The sequence below is a fragment of the Ranitomeya imitator genome, chromosome 7, assembly GCF_032444005.1.
Source record: "Ranitomeya imitator isolate aRanImi1 chromosome 7, aRanImi1.pri, whole genome shotgun sequence".
NCBI classification, from domain to species: Eukaryota; Metazoa; Chordata; class Amphibia; order Anura; family Dendrobatidae; genus Ranitomeya; species Ranitomeya imitator.
Window position 1 is genome coordinate 25,848,130 of NC_091288.1, and position 20,757 is coordinate 25,868,886.

General features: G+C 42.4%; 1 protein-coding gene across 3 annotated transcripts in view; it reads left to right on the top strand.

Moving 5' to 3' along the window:
• The window catches only part of LYPD6B (LY6/PLAUR domain containing 6B), a 53,431-nt gene that overhangs the window by 11,439 nt on the left and 21,235 nt on the right, over positions 1-20,757 (top strand). The window contains exons 1-2 of one of the 3 annotated variants that reach the window (XM_069732896.1): positions 4,496-4,514; positions 5,392-5,641. The exons of 1 other annotated variant lie outside the window; for it this stretch is intronic. In XM_069732896.1, coding sequence (XP_069588997.1) covers positions 5,630-5,641 — 12 coding nt within the window. In that variant the 5' untranslated portion in view covers positions 4,496-4,514; positions 5,392-5,629. Of the gene's footprint in view, positions 1-4,495; positions 4,515-5,261; positions 5,642-20,757 lie in introns of those variants that run through there. One more of the 3 variants, XM_069732894.1, reaches the window with a different exon arrangement.

Genomic DNA, 20,757 nt, shown 5'->3' on the forward strand with positions numbered 1-20,757 from the left:
GCTCCGTCCAAAGTGCTTCCGTCTTTTGAGCTCAGGTGATTCCGCATGTGTTCATTGAACCGTGCGGAATCACCACACCCAATACATTGGACAGGAAATTTATCTTGCGGAGACTGAGCCTCTCCGCAAGATAAATTGACATGCTGCGGTCTTGAAAGACACGCCGCATGTCCGTCTCCGCAAGGAAGACAGAGGCGTCTGTGCACTCATAGTGGAGATGGGATTTCATGAAATCCCCTCCACAATGCTGTAACATCTGGCCGCTGCGAGTTGGACGCTGCGGCTGTGCGCAGTGTCCAACCCACAGCGTTTCCTGACCGTGGGAACATACCCTTAGGCTGCCGTCACACGTTCAGTATTTGGTCAGTATTTTACCTCCGTATTTGTAAGCCAAAACCAGGAGTGGAACAAATAGAGGCAAAGTATAATAGAAACATATGCACCACTTCTGCATTTATCACCCACTCCTGGTTTTGGCTTACAAATACTGATGTAAAATACTGACCAAATACTGAACGTGTGACGGAAGCCTTAGGGTATGTGTCCACATGCCGTAAACGCTGTGTGTTTGACGCTGCATAGAGACGCAGCGTCAAACACGCAGCGTCAAACACGCAGCGTCCAGATGTTACAGCATAGTGGAGGGGATTTAATGAAATCCCGTCTCCACTATGCGTGGTAACACGCACGCGGCGGCCCTGCGACTCCGGACATGCGGCACGTCTTTTCAGATCGCAGCATGTCCGTATATCTTGCGGCGCCGCTGCGCCACCGCAAGATATAACACAGGGCCCTATGCGTAGGGTGCGATGATCCCGGATGTGTGCTATGAACACATCTGGCATCATCGCGTCCCAGAGGGGGGCGGAGCTTAGCGCACCGCCGGCCATCCTGATCGTGGACACATACCCTTAAGGTGTATACAGACTACGGAGCTGATTGATCACTGTTTTTACTCCATTTTTGTATAGGTTTGAGTATTTAGCTTTTCATTCGCCTCATTTTTAAAGTCACTTACGGTATGTTTCTACTGTTGTGGTTTGGTTTTTTTTTGGCTTTTTTTCTTTAGTTCACCACTATAGGCCGGGTTTAGAGTTTCCAGATATTTTTGCCTAAGTCATAGTTTGTGAAATTCTGAGTTTTCTGTCTAACTCCATCCCACCCCCTCTTGTATGCTATAATTTCTTTTCACAATTATACAAAATGTGTGCAACTTTTGCACTAAAGTCATCAAAATAATTAAAGACAAAATCAAAGATGATTTTTGTGGGTTTTGTCCAAAATTCATAAACCGAATGAGTCATTTTGAAGAAGTAGCCGCAAAAAAAGAAAAACAGCAGATGTCAAAGAAGAAAGGTGACTTAAAAAAAAAACCAAAAAACGTGCATGATGAATTGAGGTCTGAGTCATTTTGCTAATTTTTTTTTGTGTGGCAGAAACGTGGAGTTTTTGAGGATGATTTTGCAGAGTATCGTGAGATTTTTTTTACTTCAGTATTTGTAAGCCAGAAACAGAAATGCATGAAAAATTCAGAATTGGTGACCTGTTTCTATTATACTTCTCCTCTGATTTGTTCCACTCTTGGTTTTGGCTTACAAATACTGAGGTAAAAAATTGACCAAATCCTCAATGTGTGCACATGTGCATTATGTTGATTTTATGAGGGGCTTTTTCTGGTGCTTCTATTCTAGGCAGAATCCGCGAGAAAAGATGTCATGTGCACATAGCCCAAAGAGAAGAAGAAAAAACTTGATTCAAAATGAGAATTTTCTAGGATTTTTCCACCTTTATACTTTGTGTGAACCAAGTCTTACATTCCGATAAAAACTGATGAGATAAAATTTTATATTGTATTTTTATGATGCCTTAGATAACCCCGCTACTAGTTGACAGGTTTACTTCCACCACTCCGCCATGTTAGACGGCCGGATTATGCTCTAATTGGTTGCTTGTGTCAGACTTGGCCAATTATCGTATTTACGGCGGAGCATTTTCCCGCTTACTGTACTCATGAAGGCCATTTAGTGACGGGAGGATTTACCATTACAGACACGAACAATCTAGACACGCCTGATGTCAAAAGCTAGTGTGAGATTAGGCAGCCATTACAATCGGCGCACATTCACTGTCACACTTGTGATTACGCTCATTGTGGATGCATTATGTATGCTCATTTCTGCCCTGATGTCGGGAGTGACTGGAATAAGAAGAAGCCGCTTTTTGTACATTTTTCTATGAGCTTTGCGGGGCCTGTAATTAGCCTTTCTGTAAAAAAAAACAAAACAAACAAACTATTAAACCGAGCCTCATAGATCCACTTTTCCCATGCATTTATTGAGGTCTCCGCGGTTCATAGGGATAATGTTGACATTATCATAGCTGAGAAATGACCCCGGCGGCGCTACGTGATCTATGTTAATTCATGATAGTTTAGGTCACTTTTTTATTTTTGCTTGGTCAGAGCCAACATTAATATGTAGGGTGCTACACATAATTTAATCTAGTGTAGCAAAAATTAAAAAAATTGAAATCGGTACAACCTCTCACTCTGATAAATTTTCGGCATACAGAGCCGCCACCTGAGATTCTTATTATTCCAAAACTCTTGCAAATAATCCGTAGATGGTGTACTCTTGCCACTATTGCTCCCATGATTCTGCGTCAGTCTGAGTTTTTTCAGAGTTGGAGAGGGAAAAAAAGTTTGTTTTTTACCTTCTCTATTATGTAAGTCTCTAAAAATCAGACCACACTCATCCGAATGCGGTCCGATTTTTTTTTTTTTTTGCACTGACCCATAGATTTGAATGTGAGTGCCATCCAAATTTCGGAGGCACGGCCCCATAGAATAACATGGATACAAGTACTATCTGTGAAAACCACAGCTTGCGCTTGTCTGATTTAAATATACCTTATTATAAATTGAATAGTGTATTTTCGGCAACTATACTAGCAGCAATATTTTATGATACCTATTATACTACTAGATTGTGGCCCGATTCTAACGCATCGGGTATTCTAGAATATGCATGTCCCCGTAGTATATGGACAATGATGATTCCAGAATTCGCGGCAGACTGTGCCCGTCGCTGATTGTTCGAGGCAACCTATGACATCATCGTCGCCATGGCAACCATTATGACATCTATGTCGATACTGTGCCCGTCGCTGAATCAGAAACGTGAGATGTCTACGTCCTTTATGACATCATCGTCGCTGTGCCCGTTGCTGATTGGTCGAGGCCTGGCGGCCTCGACCAATCAGAGACGCGGGATTTCTACGTCGATGCCGTGCCGGTCTCTGATTGGTCGAGGCCTGGCGGCCTCGACCAATCAGAGAGCCGGGATTTCCAGGACAGACAGACAGACAGACAGACGGAAAAACCCTTAGGCAATTATATATATAGATATGTCCAGGTGGAGGCTCCTTATTAGGAACCTTTGATGTCTTATTTTGTTTTTAAATGTTTTTAAAGTGTGGTGTGCTGTTTTGTGTTTTTTTGGCTGACAAAATAAAGAATTTAAAAAGTGATTTATATACTATTTGCTGGGTGGTCCCCATTATATATAGTGTGACGTCTTTTTCTTGTTCCTGTTGAAGCTATTACAGGTCACACTTTGGGTTGATCCCTTTACTATTGCTATTTTGCTTGATGGTGCCCTCCATTCTTTCATTATACAATTTATAAATGCTTTGATGGTATATTCAGTGTCATTTGTAGAACTGCAGAAATTGACATATTATATATTAAATCTTGCAACATGTGGTTCATACCACTCCGTAAATGAGCGTCCCGTGCTGGACAGCGGGGCAAAGGCTCAAAACCGGGACAGTCCCGCACAATGAGGGACGGTTGGGAGCTATGAAATGGAGTCTAAAAGTTCACCGGATTCTCATCTGTGACGCGTCATGTCATTTCCCTTTTACTTCTATATCTATGGAACCTGACATTAGATTCATGCCGCCTGAACCACGGGCAGCACAAATCAGGCATTTGCCGCACAATTGCATCCAGGTTTCTTTTATGTGGAAATGCTGAGGCGTATGAAAAACAAACTCCGATGCCCTTGATATTCTGGAGTTTTGTCCTTTCAAGACCAAGGCCCACTGTAATGTGAGACGTTCGCAGGCTGAGCTTACACACTGCTCATTTTCTGCATGCTTCCTTGTATATGGTGTGGAAGCCGTGTGGAAATTGACCTTCGTTGCGTTTTGTTTTTTTTTAAATCACAGCATGTCATTTTCTGTTGCGGAAAAGCATCATTTTGGTGCAGATTTTACCTAATTATTCCAGTGGGGCCCCTTAATTTGCAGGTTAAACCATACCTCCCAACCATCCCGGATCCAGCGGGACTGTCCTGATTTTGACAGTCAGCCCCGCGATCCCGAGCGGGACATTAAACTGCTGGCCTTGCATTTTTTTGTTACATGTCTTTTTTTGTGCTTTCCCGCAGCAAAAAATGCCCGAATAAATGCAGATTTTGCATACAGAAACGCTGCAGATTTCAGTATTGAATGTAAGATCTTCACCAAATATCCAACCTAGCCAGTGGGCGCTTGTTTGTTTTTATTCTAAAGTTTATACTTACCGTAAATATTTTTTTTTTTTGTAATGCAAAACCAGTATAATTATTTAAACAGGTCATAACATTTCTGATTGATTTTTTTTGTTTTGTCTATTAATTACGTTTTAACCAATAAAATGTTTCATTCCCTTACAATCTTTTGCTCTCCTGTCCATTACACTAGGAAATATGTGTGGGTTGCCCCACATGCAAATGATGCTGTAACACTAGGGGTCCTTGAAGTAGATTGGAGGCAGGAACAGGTTAAATAAAAAGAAATTGGATTGAAAAAATAAAAACATTTTTCAGCCATTTTTATAGGAGCAGGATTTCTTGGTTGTTTCCAGAGGACTGTTGTAATCGTGCTGGCCCAATTTCGTGCTTCGAGAATCTGATTCATAACTTTAGTGATGACCAGTCCTGCACAAATGTTCTAGTCATTATGCAGCCGTCATGTCGCACCCTGCCCCCGCCACGATCTCCCCCAGCTGCCGAATGTACAGTGACCGATGATTAATGTATCTTAATGAGGCCCACTTGTCACAAAGCATCTGGTCTCTGAATCTGGAATCAAAAAATGACAATGTTGCCTGATTACTGGTGATCTACGCCTTGTGCGGAAGCTATTGTTTTCTGTTATCAAGCATGGGTTTAATGATGACTGATTAGTAACATTTTTTGGTCGGTGGGTGGGGGGGGACAGATTGACTTTGAATTAATTCTAGTTTTCCTCTTTTTCTATTATGGAAAAGAAAGGTAATAGTGCAGATATTTACAAAGAATTATTTCTTTATTATGTTCGCTTACATAGTGTCGTCATATTCTGCAGCTCTTTGCAGATATCATCATCGCTGTCCCCATTGGGGCTCATAATCTACATTCTCTCTTCGTATGTCTTTGGAGTGTGGGAAGAAACCCACGGAGAAGATACAAACTCCTTGCAGATGTTGTCCTTGGCGGGATCTGAACCCAAGACCCCCAGAGCTGCAAAGCAACAGTGCTAACCACTGAGCCACCATACAGTGCTACCCACTGAGCCACCATACAGTGCTACCCACTGAGCCACCATGCTGATTGGGGTAAGTTCAGAAAGAGGGGTTTTGTTGTGTCTAATATATGACTTGGATAATGACAAAAATGGGGTTAATTATGCTCTCGAGGCTATCCATACACCGCCACTGCTAAATATCCAATATTGGACCATTTTAAGCTGTTCCTTCTGGGACGGTCCATAAGTGACCCCAGAACGCTCCAAACTATCTACTAATGGGTTGGATTATCAGAAGCACCACCTCGTTTCTGGATTGGATGGCGGGATTGTCCTTGCAATATTGTGGCAGATAGCCTCGTATAGACGTTCTACTGTGCATGTCATGTGCACAGGGTTGGCTCAGTGATCCTAAACACTAATGACACCGGTACCAGGTTTTCCGGTACTGGTATTATACGGACATGTGAAGGTGGCCTCACTGTGTGTTTGAAAGCTACTAATTGAGTATCGCTATTCTCAATACTGGGGGTTGAATTTCTCATCAGTTATCCGTGGTTTACATTGGCTTTGTCCTTTTCATGCCAGGCTTGTTGGGGCAGGCGTAAGGCTATGTTCACACAGATGTTTTTTTTTTTAGATGTTGTTGATACATGAGTTATTCAGGCAGAAACCTTTTTTTTTTTTTTGCAGAGGGGTTTTTTTCCCAAAAAAATATTCTTATTTTGCAGCCTTTTGATTTGACAATGTCTAGTTTGGAGCAACTTCTATAAAAAGACATTTTACAAACAAAACAAACATTTATTTTCTGTTTTTTTTTTTTTTTGTTTTTGTTTTTTTTAAGTCAATTCTTTAACATTTTCAAGGAGAAAATGGAAAAATATAAATTCTAAACCAAATCTCATAAACGCAGAAAAAATGGATGTGCCATAGAAATGATTGGGGATAATTTTGCCAGCTGTTTTGAAGCCATTTCTGAGAAGGATTTTATGGCGGATACTCAAAGAAAAAAAGAAAAAAAAAATCTTAAAAAAAAAAAAGTGAGAACAGTATTCGATTTCACCGATGTATGGGTTTGTTCACAGTGAGGTTTTGGTGTGGAAACTTTCCAAAATCCTCCTGAAAAACCGGACCCTTGGCAGCCTTTAGCAGGTCTTTCCTTGCTTACTGCCTTAGTTTTGTAGGGGTATGTGCACATGACGTCTTTTTTTCAGGCAAAGCCAGTGGTGAAAATGATTGCCAACGTTTTCCTGAAGCGTCTTCGTTTGGGAAAATTCAGGGGCTGCGCTGTCATTCAGACGCCGTGTGCACATAATCGGTGAATTTCTTCCACTATGAGATGATGGAGCAGAGGAGATCGATCATTCTAGAGGTTCCTATTCTCGAGGGTCTGACCCATTTCATCTTGAAGGAAGCGATTCATTGGGATGTGTACAGACTTGCCGGTCGGTGAGACATTGTGTGGATGAGGTCTCGGGCTTTCAGCTTTTTCCCGCTTTTCTGAAAGAAATGAAAATCGCCCTATATAATGGGAAAGTGCTCCGCAGTTACGTGCCTCCTTCAATACCTTTTTGTTGGGGTCCTTTTGTGGTCTGATTTCTGGTAATAAAATCCCCTCTCTTTTGTCCTGCCGGAGATGATGGACACGCCTTGTTATTCTAGACGTTTTCGACCTTTCTTTAGAGGGTAAGAGTCAATTACTGGGGGTCTAGAAATTCTTACATTGTACCCCGGGAATGTACAAAATTCATAGATTTTCCTCCCATTTCTTATAAAGAAGTCAAAAAGCTTCTGTCCTTGGAGGCAAATACATGAAAATCCTGGTAGCTGCTTATTATAGGCCAAGGGGGCATTTAGCTTGGGGCAAGCATCCATTGTTATGGCTGGCAATCAGGCAACACAGCGTGCAGTAATCAGCGCACACACAGAGATCTGGCAATACCCCAAAACAATAGGACGAGCTCTGAGACGTGGAATCTCTGTAGACTGCAATACCTGATCTATCCTCACAACAACTATAAGCAGCAGTGGATTGCGCCTATCACTACCTATGCAACTCGGCACTGCCTGAGGAGCTGACTAGCCTGAAGATAGAAATACAAGCCTGACTTACCTCAGAGAAATACCCCAAAGGAATAGGCAGCCCCCACATATAATGACTGTTAGCAAGATGAAAAGACAAACGTAGGAATGAAATAGATTCAGCAAAGTGAGGCCCGATATTCTAGACAGAGCGAGGATAGCAAAGAGAACTATGCAGTCTACAAAAAACCCTAAACGAAAACCACGCAAAGGGGCAAAAAGACCCACCGTGCCGAACTAACAGCACGGCGGTGCACTCCTTTGCTTCTCAGAGCTTCCAGCAAAAGTTAATAGCAAGCTGGACAGAAAAAACAGAAAACAAACTAGAAGCACTTATCTAGCAGAGCAGCAGGCCCAAGGAAAGATGCAGTAGCTCAGATCCAACACTGGAACATTGACAAGGAGCAAGGAAGACAGACTCAGGTGGAGCTAAATAGCAAGGCAGCCAACGAGCTCACCAAAACACCTGAGGGAGGAAGCCCAGAGACTGCAATACCACTTGTGACCACAGAAGTGAACTCAGCCACAGAATTCACAACAATCCATATGCCAGCCTTACACAGGCTGCACATGGCCGTACAATTTTTAGACAGCTGTCTGCCAAACATACTTCCCCAAAACACATGCGTACTTATTTTGGCTGAGTGTGCATGTGTTATGTTTGAGAAGTGGTGAGTAGAGATGAGCGAACCCGAACTTAAAAGTTTCTCGTTCCTTCCAGACAGTTAGTGTCCTGTGCTAAACACCGAACACGGATTTCTCCCGGAAGTCCAGTACGATGTTCGGAGTTCCAAGCGAAGTCTGTTGGGGGGGGGGAATTTTCCAGCTCAAGAATTCAGATTCCCATTGGTTTCAATAGGGTTCTGGTTCAAGTTCGGGTACAGTTCTGGTACCCAAACCGAATTTTGGAACAAAGTTCAGGCACCAGAACCTGAACTTCTATGGATCTGCTCATCCCTAGTGGTGAGTAAAGACTCCCATACTCATTAGATAAGTCTGCTAAACTTTCTAGTTTTCGATGCGATCATCCGACCATCTAATAGGTATGGGGGTCGCGTGACTCCTCCCCATACAGATACTGTGGATGGAGAGAAGGATCTCTCACATTGGCGGGATGATGGTGAAAACACAAGATCTCTCTGCCCAGCAGACTGTACTTGTATATAGGGGATCCGGTAGAGATACACATGCACACTCCACTCGGTTGAGCATGCATATGTTTCCGAATGGGGAGTGAGGAGTTAAGCTGATCATTCATGTTAGCTAACTATCTCTTTCAACCTCCCATCTATGGGAACTCTCAACTCAACCAAGAGCTCCAGTGCTCTCTAAGTAAGCCGCAGTCAGAATTATCTTGCCTGAAAGCAAAAATGGTGAGTTGTCATCCGATCCTTCTCTTCCCCTGACAACTTTTGGAAAGAGTCAGCGCTTCCATGCGCATTATATGGTAATTTTGGGCGACTTTCCCCATTTTTAAACGTGTATGTATAGGAGGGTCCTAAAGCTGCTACTCTTCTCCTCTGGTGGTGGCTTATCATTCCTGAGAATAGAAGGATAAGGCATATTAACATAAAACAGCCCAATCCTTCTTTCCCTCTTCCATTGGTAGGTGCGGTCTGACGATATAAATCTGATATGTGTGGCCCTTTTTTCTTTTTTTTGCCTTTTTATACCCGATTCAGCCATATGAGTGGAGGCTGGAAGATGTCTGTGTAGCTATACAGGCTTAGTCAGGTGCCATATATGCAGAACTATTCCCTGGAAACAATGCTGTTACACTGTATACTGTACATATAGTATATGCTCTCGGTGTGCTGGTTTTGTAGTTTTTTTTCTTAATTGACTTTTTAAATTTATTTAATTTATTTTTTTGTTGTTTTTTTTTAACGTGTTATTGGCTTTATCCTCCTACATGAACTTTATTACTTGGATAAGGATCTGCATGTCTTTCCCTGCTCATCGGCTCTCAAGAACTCAACCTTTTTTTTCTTTTTGGAATTTTCCAAAGAGTAACAATAGAGTGCAATTAGGGTATGCGATACTCCTCGGATTTTAATTCTGATGATTCCAACATGTTATTAAGGTATAAAATATCCGTAAGAAAAAAGTCTCATTAGGTGTTCTGTTGTCCGTGTAATGAGGGCGGGAGGGGGATAAAACAAAGATCTGCAGTGTTTCTCCAAGACAATATATTCCCCGTCAAACAACTCTCACTAGAACAAAGTCCGTCTGGCGTAATTATGGTGGAATATTCTGCAGGTATACGCAGGGGGCTGTGAAAAATGTGGTCACTTAATAATTTTATATATTCATGACTATATTGTATGTTATGACAGTTATAAAGGAAATGTCATCCTTTTAGAAAAAAATATTAGAATTTGTATTCATTTACCTATAGGCGTTATCCAGAGCTTCAAAGTTAGATGTCTTGTCCTCAAGATCCTCGAAACCACCGACTTTCGTGGGTCTGGTCAACCATCCGATGTGTGTGGGGTACAAGAAGATAATTTGCACTATCCGGAACCAACGGACAGGTCGGTACCCCGTGTCTGCCGGACCAGAGTCCTGAGAACATCCTACTACTCCTAATTAGTAGGTCCTTGCGCACGTCATGATGTGCTTTCCACCATGACATAGTGGAATAGTGGAAGCTTACTAATCAGAGGCGGTGCTCAGAATGACAGTAATAGGAAGTTCGACTTGGTCGGTGGTCCTGGGTCTTGCAAAACATTTTGCTCAAGTCTACCTCTACCCCCCCATTATACAGTATGTCGAGCAGTAATGTTTTTCAAGGCTTTTTTACCGACTGAAAACCATGTGTGCACGAGCCCTGAGGGTGAGAATATTGGGAAGGGAATCTGCTGGCTTTATGTGAGTGTTACGTGTTCATAGCCACTACGCACGGCCTCCGGATTAGTTTTCTTACAAAAGCTGGAATTCTAGCGCAGGTATTAATCAGCGTAGAAATATAATACACGAGGGCTTGGTTAAGTGTGACTGCTTCATTCAGCATGAAATTCTGGCACAGATCCGTACACCACAAATAATACAAGGGGTCAAAAATTCACTCGGCGCTGCATCTGTAAATATAGGCGATTTGTGCCGAACGGCAAGTGTGTTCCTAAGCCCGTAATCCGTCTCCTATTGTGCGAGGGATCGGTCACCTCTCGGGGAACATTCCTTATAGAATGAATTATTCATCGTGTATGCAAATGCACCATTTAATCCCTCTCAGGTGCGCTCTCCGTGAACGAGGGCCTGTTCCTGCGCTGTGCCGTTCTCTTCACAAAGTCTAATGTTTGCATCTAACGGCTGTTGGGTCTGAATTTCTAGAAGGTATTGCAGGGGTTTATTTAAACTTTTTTTTTTTTTTTTTTGGGAAAACTGGTGAATTCCTGTACTTCAAGGCCAGGATTTTTTAAAAAACAAAAAATGGCGGATATCTTCAAAACACATCACACTTGTCATTCGGTTATGTCCACATCTTGGAAATCGGCCCCATTTACTATTTTTGGAGCCATGTTTTTTTTACAATGCCTGAAAGAGGTTTTTTTCATTCTCAAGGAGAAATGTATTAAATGTTATATTGTGGACTCCAATGTTGTCTGAGCATTATTACTGGAATGCCTTGCCTAAGGAAGCCCATCTCGTCACTTTTGGCCTAACCCCTCCACCAGTGGACAAATGGACTTTTTTTTTTTTTTTTTTTATAGCCAGTTTGTGGCCACAGGTTACAGAAAAATCATTCCCCAAATCTGACCAAACGTGGAACGAGACGCTTCTTTCCAGGCATGATCCTGTCCAACTAAAAAGTTCATTTTATAAAACTTCTTATATGTCTTAGTAACAGACCTTGATCAACGGAGGGTCAAGGCACCGAGACCTCATCAATTTATAAAAGGAAGGGTCAGAAGCGCTTGGGTGGAGAAAGGTTCAAGTTGATGGACCTAGGTCTTTTTTTTCAACCTATGTAAGTGCTGCTCAACGCAAACTTTCTTTTGAGCCTGTCTAAAGTTTTGGAAAGTAAAATAACGGAGTCCTTCTGCCTATTTTATTTTTTAAGCGATGGATGAGGCTCTTGCCACCTAGACACGCACCAAGCAAAGGCTCAAGTTATTTTTTCTCTGAAAACCTCTTCTCTTTTAAATGACTTGACTATCTTGCAGGAACCAGCCTTTAAACTGGTTTCAGAAGGACAGTATTATGTACCCATATTACAGATGCAAGTCTCGGCCTGATAATGGGTCTAAGTAGCCAGATTGACAGTTTCATAAGAAGCTATTTGTTTGGGTCCTTAAACTAACTATTGCACAAATCTAAACCTGCAATAGCCCCATTTGAAACCGGCTTAAAATTGGTTTTGGATGGGCGTAATGTAGCTGCATATTTGGACAAATCCTAGCCCGAATGGTTCCATTCTTCTTGATGTGTTGACTTCTTCTAGAATGACTAGATTTCTGTGACCGCATTTGGAAGTATCCTAATGAACCCAAGATCCTTGAGTATGACATATTTTCCGTGGCCCATTTTTGATGGCCATAACCTGGGCACAACATTGGGCAAATATTCAGTGACGTAATTAGAGTGCGATGGGCCCCGGTGCAAGACTTCCGAGAACGCATATCCAGTACCACATGGGCTCGGTCATGACCTCTGCGACCACGTTCGTTACGCCCCTACATGTATTATTACAATTAACCAACATTTTGACTTTTCGCTCCTCGGTGGCTCCATGGAATCAAATCCACTTTCCGGCAATCGTGTCAGATGGCATCCAGTCTCAATGACTTATTAGGAAAACTCATTCGGGATGGTTGGGAAACCCAGAAAAATAGATATAGTTCTTCCTACCCAAAAACTTGACGTTGAAATGCACTGGTGTTTTGTGTTTTTCCTCTGAGACTCTTCAACTGTAAATGGATAGAAAGTGGCTCTATCTGAGCTGTCGATTGTGCTTAGTTAGCATGGATGTCAATAGAAACAAGCTCTGCTGCGTTGGACGAGTGCCACCGCCGTCAGCTAACCTTACTGTTGCACAAGGAATGCTGCCGGGGTCGACACCCGACACTTTTTCTTCCAGGCATATTAGCAAGAGACTGAAAGCATCTCGCTTACTGTCAGGTGCGCACAATGACGGTCTTGTTGGAAGAAAGGTAGGAAATGGTCACTTTATGGTTGGTGGCTTAACTAATTTTCCAGTGGAGGGCATGAGATGTAATCAGGCTTCACATTAGGGTGACCCCATTTCTATCTCCTCTTGTAATGATGTTACAGGAGCCCCGGAGAGATGTATGTGCTCTGTTAGAGACTGAGCAGGTTAAGTGGGGACAGATCTCCCGTAGGACGTTTGTAGTTGGAGAATACTTGTCAGGGCAGATCTTGGGTATTGATGGTGTTTGCAAAAAACTCTTTTAGTATCACCAATGGTGGTGGAGACTTGATAACTTACACTTTAATGTAAGAACTGTTTTTTTTCCTAGCTAAAAATACAATAACTATTATTAAAGGTAACTTGTATGAACAATTTTAATAATGAAATTAGTGTTGTGGTTGTAAAGATTGTAAAACAACGATCAAAATGATACCTGTGTTGTAGCAATCCGGTGCACCAGCGCTGAGAAATCAAGCTCTGACGCCACATGCAAATTAGAGCGGAAGTGCTTTGGTTGGAGGCGTGTCGATGCACTTTGAGTACATTGACACGCCCCTAATGCACTGATAGACTTATTTGCATGTGGCTTCAAAGCTTGGTTACACAGCTCTGGCATATCGGATTGCTACAAGACCGGTATCATGTTTATTGTTGTGCTAGGATGTATACAACCATGGCACTAGTTTCATTAGTAAAATCTAGACGGATCCCTTTAAAAGGTGTTTCCTTAAGCCTTAATAGATCGTAAAATGTTAAAAATGAAACTTGCGTGGTGAAATGTGCAGGTGAAATGTTCTTTTACATTCAAGTTAATAACCATCTCGGTAATACACGGACACGCTGGGTCTGCCAAAACTAGAACACTAAGGCCGGTGTCACACTACCGGAGAATACGGGCAAGTGCTATGCGAGAAAACATCGTATAGCACTCGGACCAATGTTAAGCAGCTCACATCACCGTTTATTTTCTCGGGCGTATTCAGCGTGCTTGTAAAATCGCAGCATGCTGCAATTGTACGCTTATATTGTCCGAGACTTACCAATGCAAGCCTATGGGTGCGAGAGAAAAATTGGACCGCACTCTGACCATGCAAGTGCTGTCCGATTTCTACGCACCGGTGTCCTTTGAAAAGCCGGCGATTCATGTGTTGCATACAGTAAAATCACACTGATAAGTTAGAATAGAATAGATATATACACATAGAATACATATGATATGCACATGTCAGGAGGAACTTTGCTCCACTCCTCTTTGCAGATCATCTCTAAATCATTAAGATTTTGAGGCTGTCTTTTGGCAACTCGGTGCTTCACCTCCCTCCATAAGTTTTCTATTGGATTAAGGTCTGTAGACTGGCTAGGCCACTCCATGACCTTAATGTACTTCTTTCTGAGCCACTCCTTTGTTGCCTTGGCTGTATGTTTTAGGTCATTATCTTGCTGGAAGACCCAGCCACGACCCATTTTTAATGTCCTGGTGGAGGGAAGGAGGTTGTCACTCAGGATTTTATGGTACATGGCTTCATCCATTCTCCCATAGATGCGGTAAAGTAGTCTTGTGTCCTTAGCAGAGAAGCGCCCCCAAAACATAATGTTTCCACCTCCATGCTTGACAGTGGGGACGGTGTTCTTTGGGTCATAGGCAGCATTTCTCTTCCTCCAAACACGGTGAGTTGAGTTAATGCAAAAGAGCTCAATTTTTGTCTCATCTGACCCTAGCACCTTCTCCCAATCACTCACAGAATCATCCAGGTGTTCATTGGCAAACTTCAGACGGGCCTGCACATGTCTTCTTGAGCAGGGGACCTTGTGGGCAGTGCAGGATTTTAAACCTTTGCGGCGTAATGTGTTACCAATGGTTTTCTTGGTGACTGTGGTCCCAGCTATCTCAAGATAATTAACAAGTTCCCCTCCGTGTAGTTTTAGGCTGATCTCTCACCTTCCTCATGATCAAGGATACCCCACGAGGTGAGATTTTGCACGGTGCCGCAGATCGATGTCGATTGACAGTCATTTTGTATTTCTTCCATTTTCTTACTATTGCACCAACAGTTGTCTCCTTCTCACCCAGCGTCTTACTTATGGTTTTGTAGCCCATTCCAGCTTTGTGCAGGTCTGTGATCTTGTCCCTGACATCCTTATAAAGCTGTTTGGTCTTGCCCATGTTGTACAGGTTAGAGTCTGACTGATTAATTGAGTCTTTGGACAGGAGTGTTTTATAAAGGTGACTATGTAAGACAGCTGTCTGTAATGCAGGTAACGAGTTGATTAGGAGCGTCTAACTGGTCTGTAGGAGCCAGAACTCTTAATGGTTGGTAGGTTATCAAATACTTATTTCTCACTGCAAAATAGCAATCGCACTGCATTCAGATGTAAATAGGATGCTAAGTGTGAAAAATCGGACTGTACTCACATTACACTCGTGCGACTCTCCGCAGGGAGCCTCGGACCGATTTTTCATACGTTTAGTGTCACTCCGGCCTAATTCTTTAGTTTTAGTCATTATAGATGTGGCCCTTTGTATTTTAAAGGGACTCTGTCACCTGAATTTGGCGGGACAGGTTTGCGGTCATATGGGTGGGGTTTTCGGGTGTTTGATTCACCCTTTCCTTACCCGCTGGCTGCATGCTGGCCGCAATATTGGGTTGAAGTTCATGCTGTGTCCTCCGAAGTACATGCCTGCGCAAGGCAAGATTACCAGCGAGTAAGGAAAGGGTGAATCAAACAAAACCGAAAACCCCACCCATATGACCGCAAACCTGTCCCGCCAAATTCAGGTGACAGGTTCCCTTTAATAAATTGGGTGGAATTTACTATTGTAGTTGTACCACTTTATCTACTTTTTTTTAAGCTTTTGCTATGTTTTAAAGCATTTTGCACCTCCATTTAGTAATTTATTTTTTTTTGTTCCCATGTTGTGACATTGTGTGTTTTGAGCACGTTTATGACTTTTTAAAAGGTTCCGGATTTTGCCACAATTTCTTTCCAGGAAAAAAGGTGTCGTAAAATGATTGACTTCACTTTTCCTCAGTTACAGATAAATATCCAAATCTGATTCATGGAGCCCCCTGGCAAACAGCAGGCGCCGCCAGGATCATTGAACCCAAACGGCTGCCTCTTGCTCTCCTGTCTATTGTTCTGGCCCGAGTGTGATCTTCCACATGGGACCATTTGTCAGGCTTTGTAAGACATTTTTAGATTTATGACCTCTGACTGCACGTCCGCTTGTGGCCAGGATGAGTAAACCGGACATTCGAGAAGGAATCCGGACACTGGACTTGTGCAGCTTCAGGCCACATTCTCTGCAGTCAGCAGCAATCATTCCTGATAGATGGAGGTAGCGACACTTGTAACACACTTAATAAATATTTTGCACAACTTCTCATGATATAAAGAGGTCAGGGTTCTGTGCGCCCCTTAAATTGTTTATTACCTGCATGTAACCTTTTTTTTTTTTTTCTAGAATTCGGTGGCAATGTATAGGGGTGAAATCCGCAAGGTATCTGCAGCAATATCCACCTGCAACATGGGCGGATTTTGCTGCTGAATCGCCATAAATTTGCCGGAAGGTCATTTGTGGGGGGGCTCTGGTGTATGTCCATATATGCCAGAAAGCCCCCCCACCACCACCACCGCAACTGATTTTCCGGCAAATAGAAATGTCCTGCACCTTCCCACCTTCGGCTCTGACCCCATTTTGACTCTGCTCTGCCTTGACCAGTTCTGACAACTTTGAACCTGTTCTGCTTTTTTTTTTGACTAATGCCATGATTGAAGCTCGCTGCCGGCTATACATGGCCCCTCTGAAGGCAGCCGATCAGGTGTGCAAGAGGTCAACTGCAAAGAGTGGTGTGTAGATGAGTGCAATGTGCCGCAGAGTATGTGTGTCTGTGTATGGTTCATGTATATAATGTAACAACTTATTCAGTAATATGTAAATATTTAGATTATAGATATATAATTACAGTATATATAAATGTTTATTTTTATTATATATACCGTAAATTGTATAAATATTTAGTGAGTTAGTTTTTTATTGAAGGGTTTATCCAGTTTGTTATTGAATTCTTAGGGGGCCCTTTGTTCAGGATCTTCATTCCGCTCTTCCGCTCGGATATATAATATATAATAATATATATATATTATGCTCAAAAATATAAAGGGAACACTAAAATACCACATCCAAGATATCTCTGAATGAAATATTCCAGTTGCAAATTTTTATTCATTGCATAGTGGAATGTGTTCTGAACAATAAGGTTGTTGCCCTCCTACGGCCCTCTCCACGTCTCCTGGTGTACTGGCCTATCTCCTGGTAGCGCCTCCAGTCTCTGGACACTACACTGACAGACACATGAAAACCTTCTTGCCACAGCTCGCATTGATGTGCCATCCTGGATGAGCTGCACTACCTGAACCACTTGTGTGAGTTGTAGAGTCCGTCTCATGCAACCACGAGTGTGAAAGCACAACCAACATTCAAAAGTGACCAAAACATCAGCCAGAAAGCATTGGTACTGAGATGTGGTCTGTGGTCCCCACCTGCAGAACCACTCCTTTATTGAGGGTGTCTTGATAATTGCCAATAATTTCCATCTGTTGTCTATTAGATTTGCACAACAGCATGTGAAATTGATTGTCAATCAGTGTTGCTTCCTAAGTGGACAGTTTGATTTCACAGAAGTTTGATTTACTTGGAGTTAGATTCTGTTGTTTAAGTGTTCCCTTTATTTGAGCACTATGTATATATATATATATATATATATATATATATATATATATATATATATATATATATATATATATATATATATATATATATATATATATATATATATATATAATATCTCTATTTAGACATTACATAGTGTCCATTCCAAGTAATTGCTTATGTAATGCAGGTCAGGTCCTCCAGAGCAAATTATATTATATTTTGGGGGGCACTTTGGAACACATCTGCTGCTGGATACCCCCAATATGTTGAGTTTCTCTGCAGCGCCACCACTGGTGAACTGAAGCATTGCACAGTCGCTATATACTGAAGTACATGACTGTGGCCATAATTATGGGAACCGGACATAGTCATGGACGCACAATAGAGGTCATCTGTGCTGATCAGGAGTCTGTTTGCTGCACTCGTATTCCGGGGCAGGGGGCATTGGGGATTTTTAGTGAATATTAGGGAATTTCTTCTGCTTTCTTTCTCACTGTATTTACAAAGTTTACCCGGAGTTCTCAATCAATAGAGGAAACGGCTGAGCTTTTATTCTGAGGCTTTTGTATCTTCCTGTTCCTGTTATAAAGCTTTATTGCTTCCTATAGAACTGAATGGGGTGACACACACTCGCTAATTGTGTCCCCTGGAGCTATTGTGCTCCGCACCCTGCCCTGCAGATGGAGCAGAGCTCACCTTGGCATGTGCCACTAGTGTCATTTCAAGATGTAGTTTAACATAGGATTACATGGAAACCTGCCGCATGACTTCAACGGGAAGAACAAACCATCTAGTGTTCATTCGACCCATGTTAGGGAAGGACTGGGCATGTTGAATATCAACATGTCCAATTCTTTATATTCAAGGTCGATAAATTACCGCTAGAGATGTGTGGCAGCGGCTAAAGCTGGTCATAGAGATAACTGGCCTGTAGGGTTGAGCAAAAAAGATTTGTAGGAACCTGGTCCAGCATCATTGGTAGTCAGTGAACACTGGACCAGAACCCGGCGAACCTCCTACCTGCCAGCATCTTTTCTGACTAGTAGGCCAACAACGCCATATGTGCAGACTGACGCTGCTCTGCTGCACCAAGTGTGAATATACTGTATATGGGGAGTCATGGGTGGAAGAGCTGTCAGCTGAGCGCTATTGAGCCTGTATGGCCACCTCTTGGCTCATGGCTGGTTCTTTAACAGTAGTTGGCTTCTTTAAACTGTTATTCCCCCCTCCTTCCACCCCCCAAAAAAGTTATCCCCCACACATTGCCTGATTTACTTTTGGTGAACTTATGACAAAAAATTGGTGAAGTCAGAATATCATTATATTCTATGAATTAACAAGTCAGGCAGTACGGTGGCTCAGTGGTTAGCACTGTATGGTGGCTCAGTGGTTAGCACTGGGGTCCTGGGTTAAATCTAACCTAGGACAACATCTATAAAAAAAACAACACAAAATTGATCTTGACTTACGTTGGTACACATGCAGCACATAAACACATGTTCACATTGGTCATAAAACATATAAAACCTACAAGAGAAAAAAATGAGCAAAAACCCTGCTGTAACGAAGTAAGTAAAAAGCAAAAAGTGCATTTAAATGACGGAGTTTTTAGTAACGGTGTTTTTTACCAAAAATAGCATAATTGCCATCCCACCACGACAAGGTAACTCTGATCGGGACGGTCCTACACTGTCTAATATTAAAAACCTTACCATGTGTCACCAGTGTTGGACCGTCCCGATCAGAGTTACCGTACATTGTCGTGGTGGGATGGCTTTTATGCTATTTTTGATCAAAAACAGCATTGCTAAAAACTCTGTTATTTAAATGCACTTTTTGCTTTATATTTACTTAGTTACAGCAGGGTTTTTGCACATTTGTTTCTCATGTAGGTTTTACTAGGACAATATCTGCAAGGAGTTTGTATCTGCTCCATGTTTGCGTGGGTTTCCTCCGGGTTCTCCGGTTTCCTCCCACACTCCAAAGACATACTGATAGGGATTCTAGATTGTGAGCCCCAATGGGGACAGTGATGATGTGTGTAAAGCGCTGTGGAATATGATGGCGCTATATAAGGAAAGCATAATAAATAAGTCAACAAAACTGTGATCCTGCCAGATCTGAGAACAAGGTACCACTTTACCGTTCAGTTGCTGTATATACCTCCCTCCCTCACAGTTGGTATCTCCCAAAGAAAGACACTCAACAGGTCTTAGGGTATGTGCACACGTATTCTGGGTCCACTGCGGATGTTTCTGCAGTGGATTTCAGCAGATTTGATAAATCTGCAGTGGAAAACCGCTGTGGATTTATCGCGGCTTTACCGCGGTTTTACAACTGCGGATTTCTATTGGAGCAGTTGTAAAACCGCTGCGGAATCCGCAGAAAGAAGTGACATGCTGCGGAATGTAAACGTCTGCGTTTCCGTGCGTTTTTTTTCCGCAGCATGTGCACAGCGTTTTTTGTTTCCCATAGGTTTACATTGAACTGTAAACGCATGGGAAACTGCTGCGGATTTGCAGCAAAATCCGCATCGTGTGCATTTTGATGACGTGTGCCTGTGCTGGTGCCAGGACTCTGCGAGGTGCGTCCGGAGGAGGTGCACGAATCCTTCACCGTCTCCCCACATAGACAATTAACGCTTCGCTCGGGAGACTTTTCTTGGCTTCAGATCTCCTGGTGGAACCTCATGTAGAGATTGTCCTCTGGACTGGAACTTCCCACATCATTAGAAATAAACGGCGGAAATTCAAATGCGGAGGGGAAATGACAGCTCGTCCATCTTTGAGGACAATGTATTCTTTCTTTTTTTTTCTTTAAATACATGTATTCGGGGCTAAAAATCATTTTTGCAATTGGGTTTCATTAAAAATTTTGCACCGTGTAACTTTTACGGGTTCTTTATTTCCCTATACCTTCAACTTTCAGGTGGTCTTTGGTCATAAATCAGCTGAGAGGAGATGAGAAATAGACAGAAAAGTTATATACTCCTTGTGAGACCATCATAGCTGGCTGACTGACCGATTCCCAGTTAACTCGTTCTGCAGTCAGCAACACAAGGGATATAGGAGGCAAGCAAATTTTTAATGAAACCCAATTGCAAAAATGATTTTTAGCCTCATACATTAAAGAAAGAGATAAAAGGTCCCCAAAAGTGGACACCCCTTTTAAAAAAATCTTATTAAATAGGGTTGCCACGGATTTAAAACATGGTGCAAAGTTAAGTATAACGTCTCATATTCTTATACCCTGGGTGGAG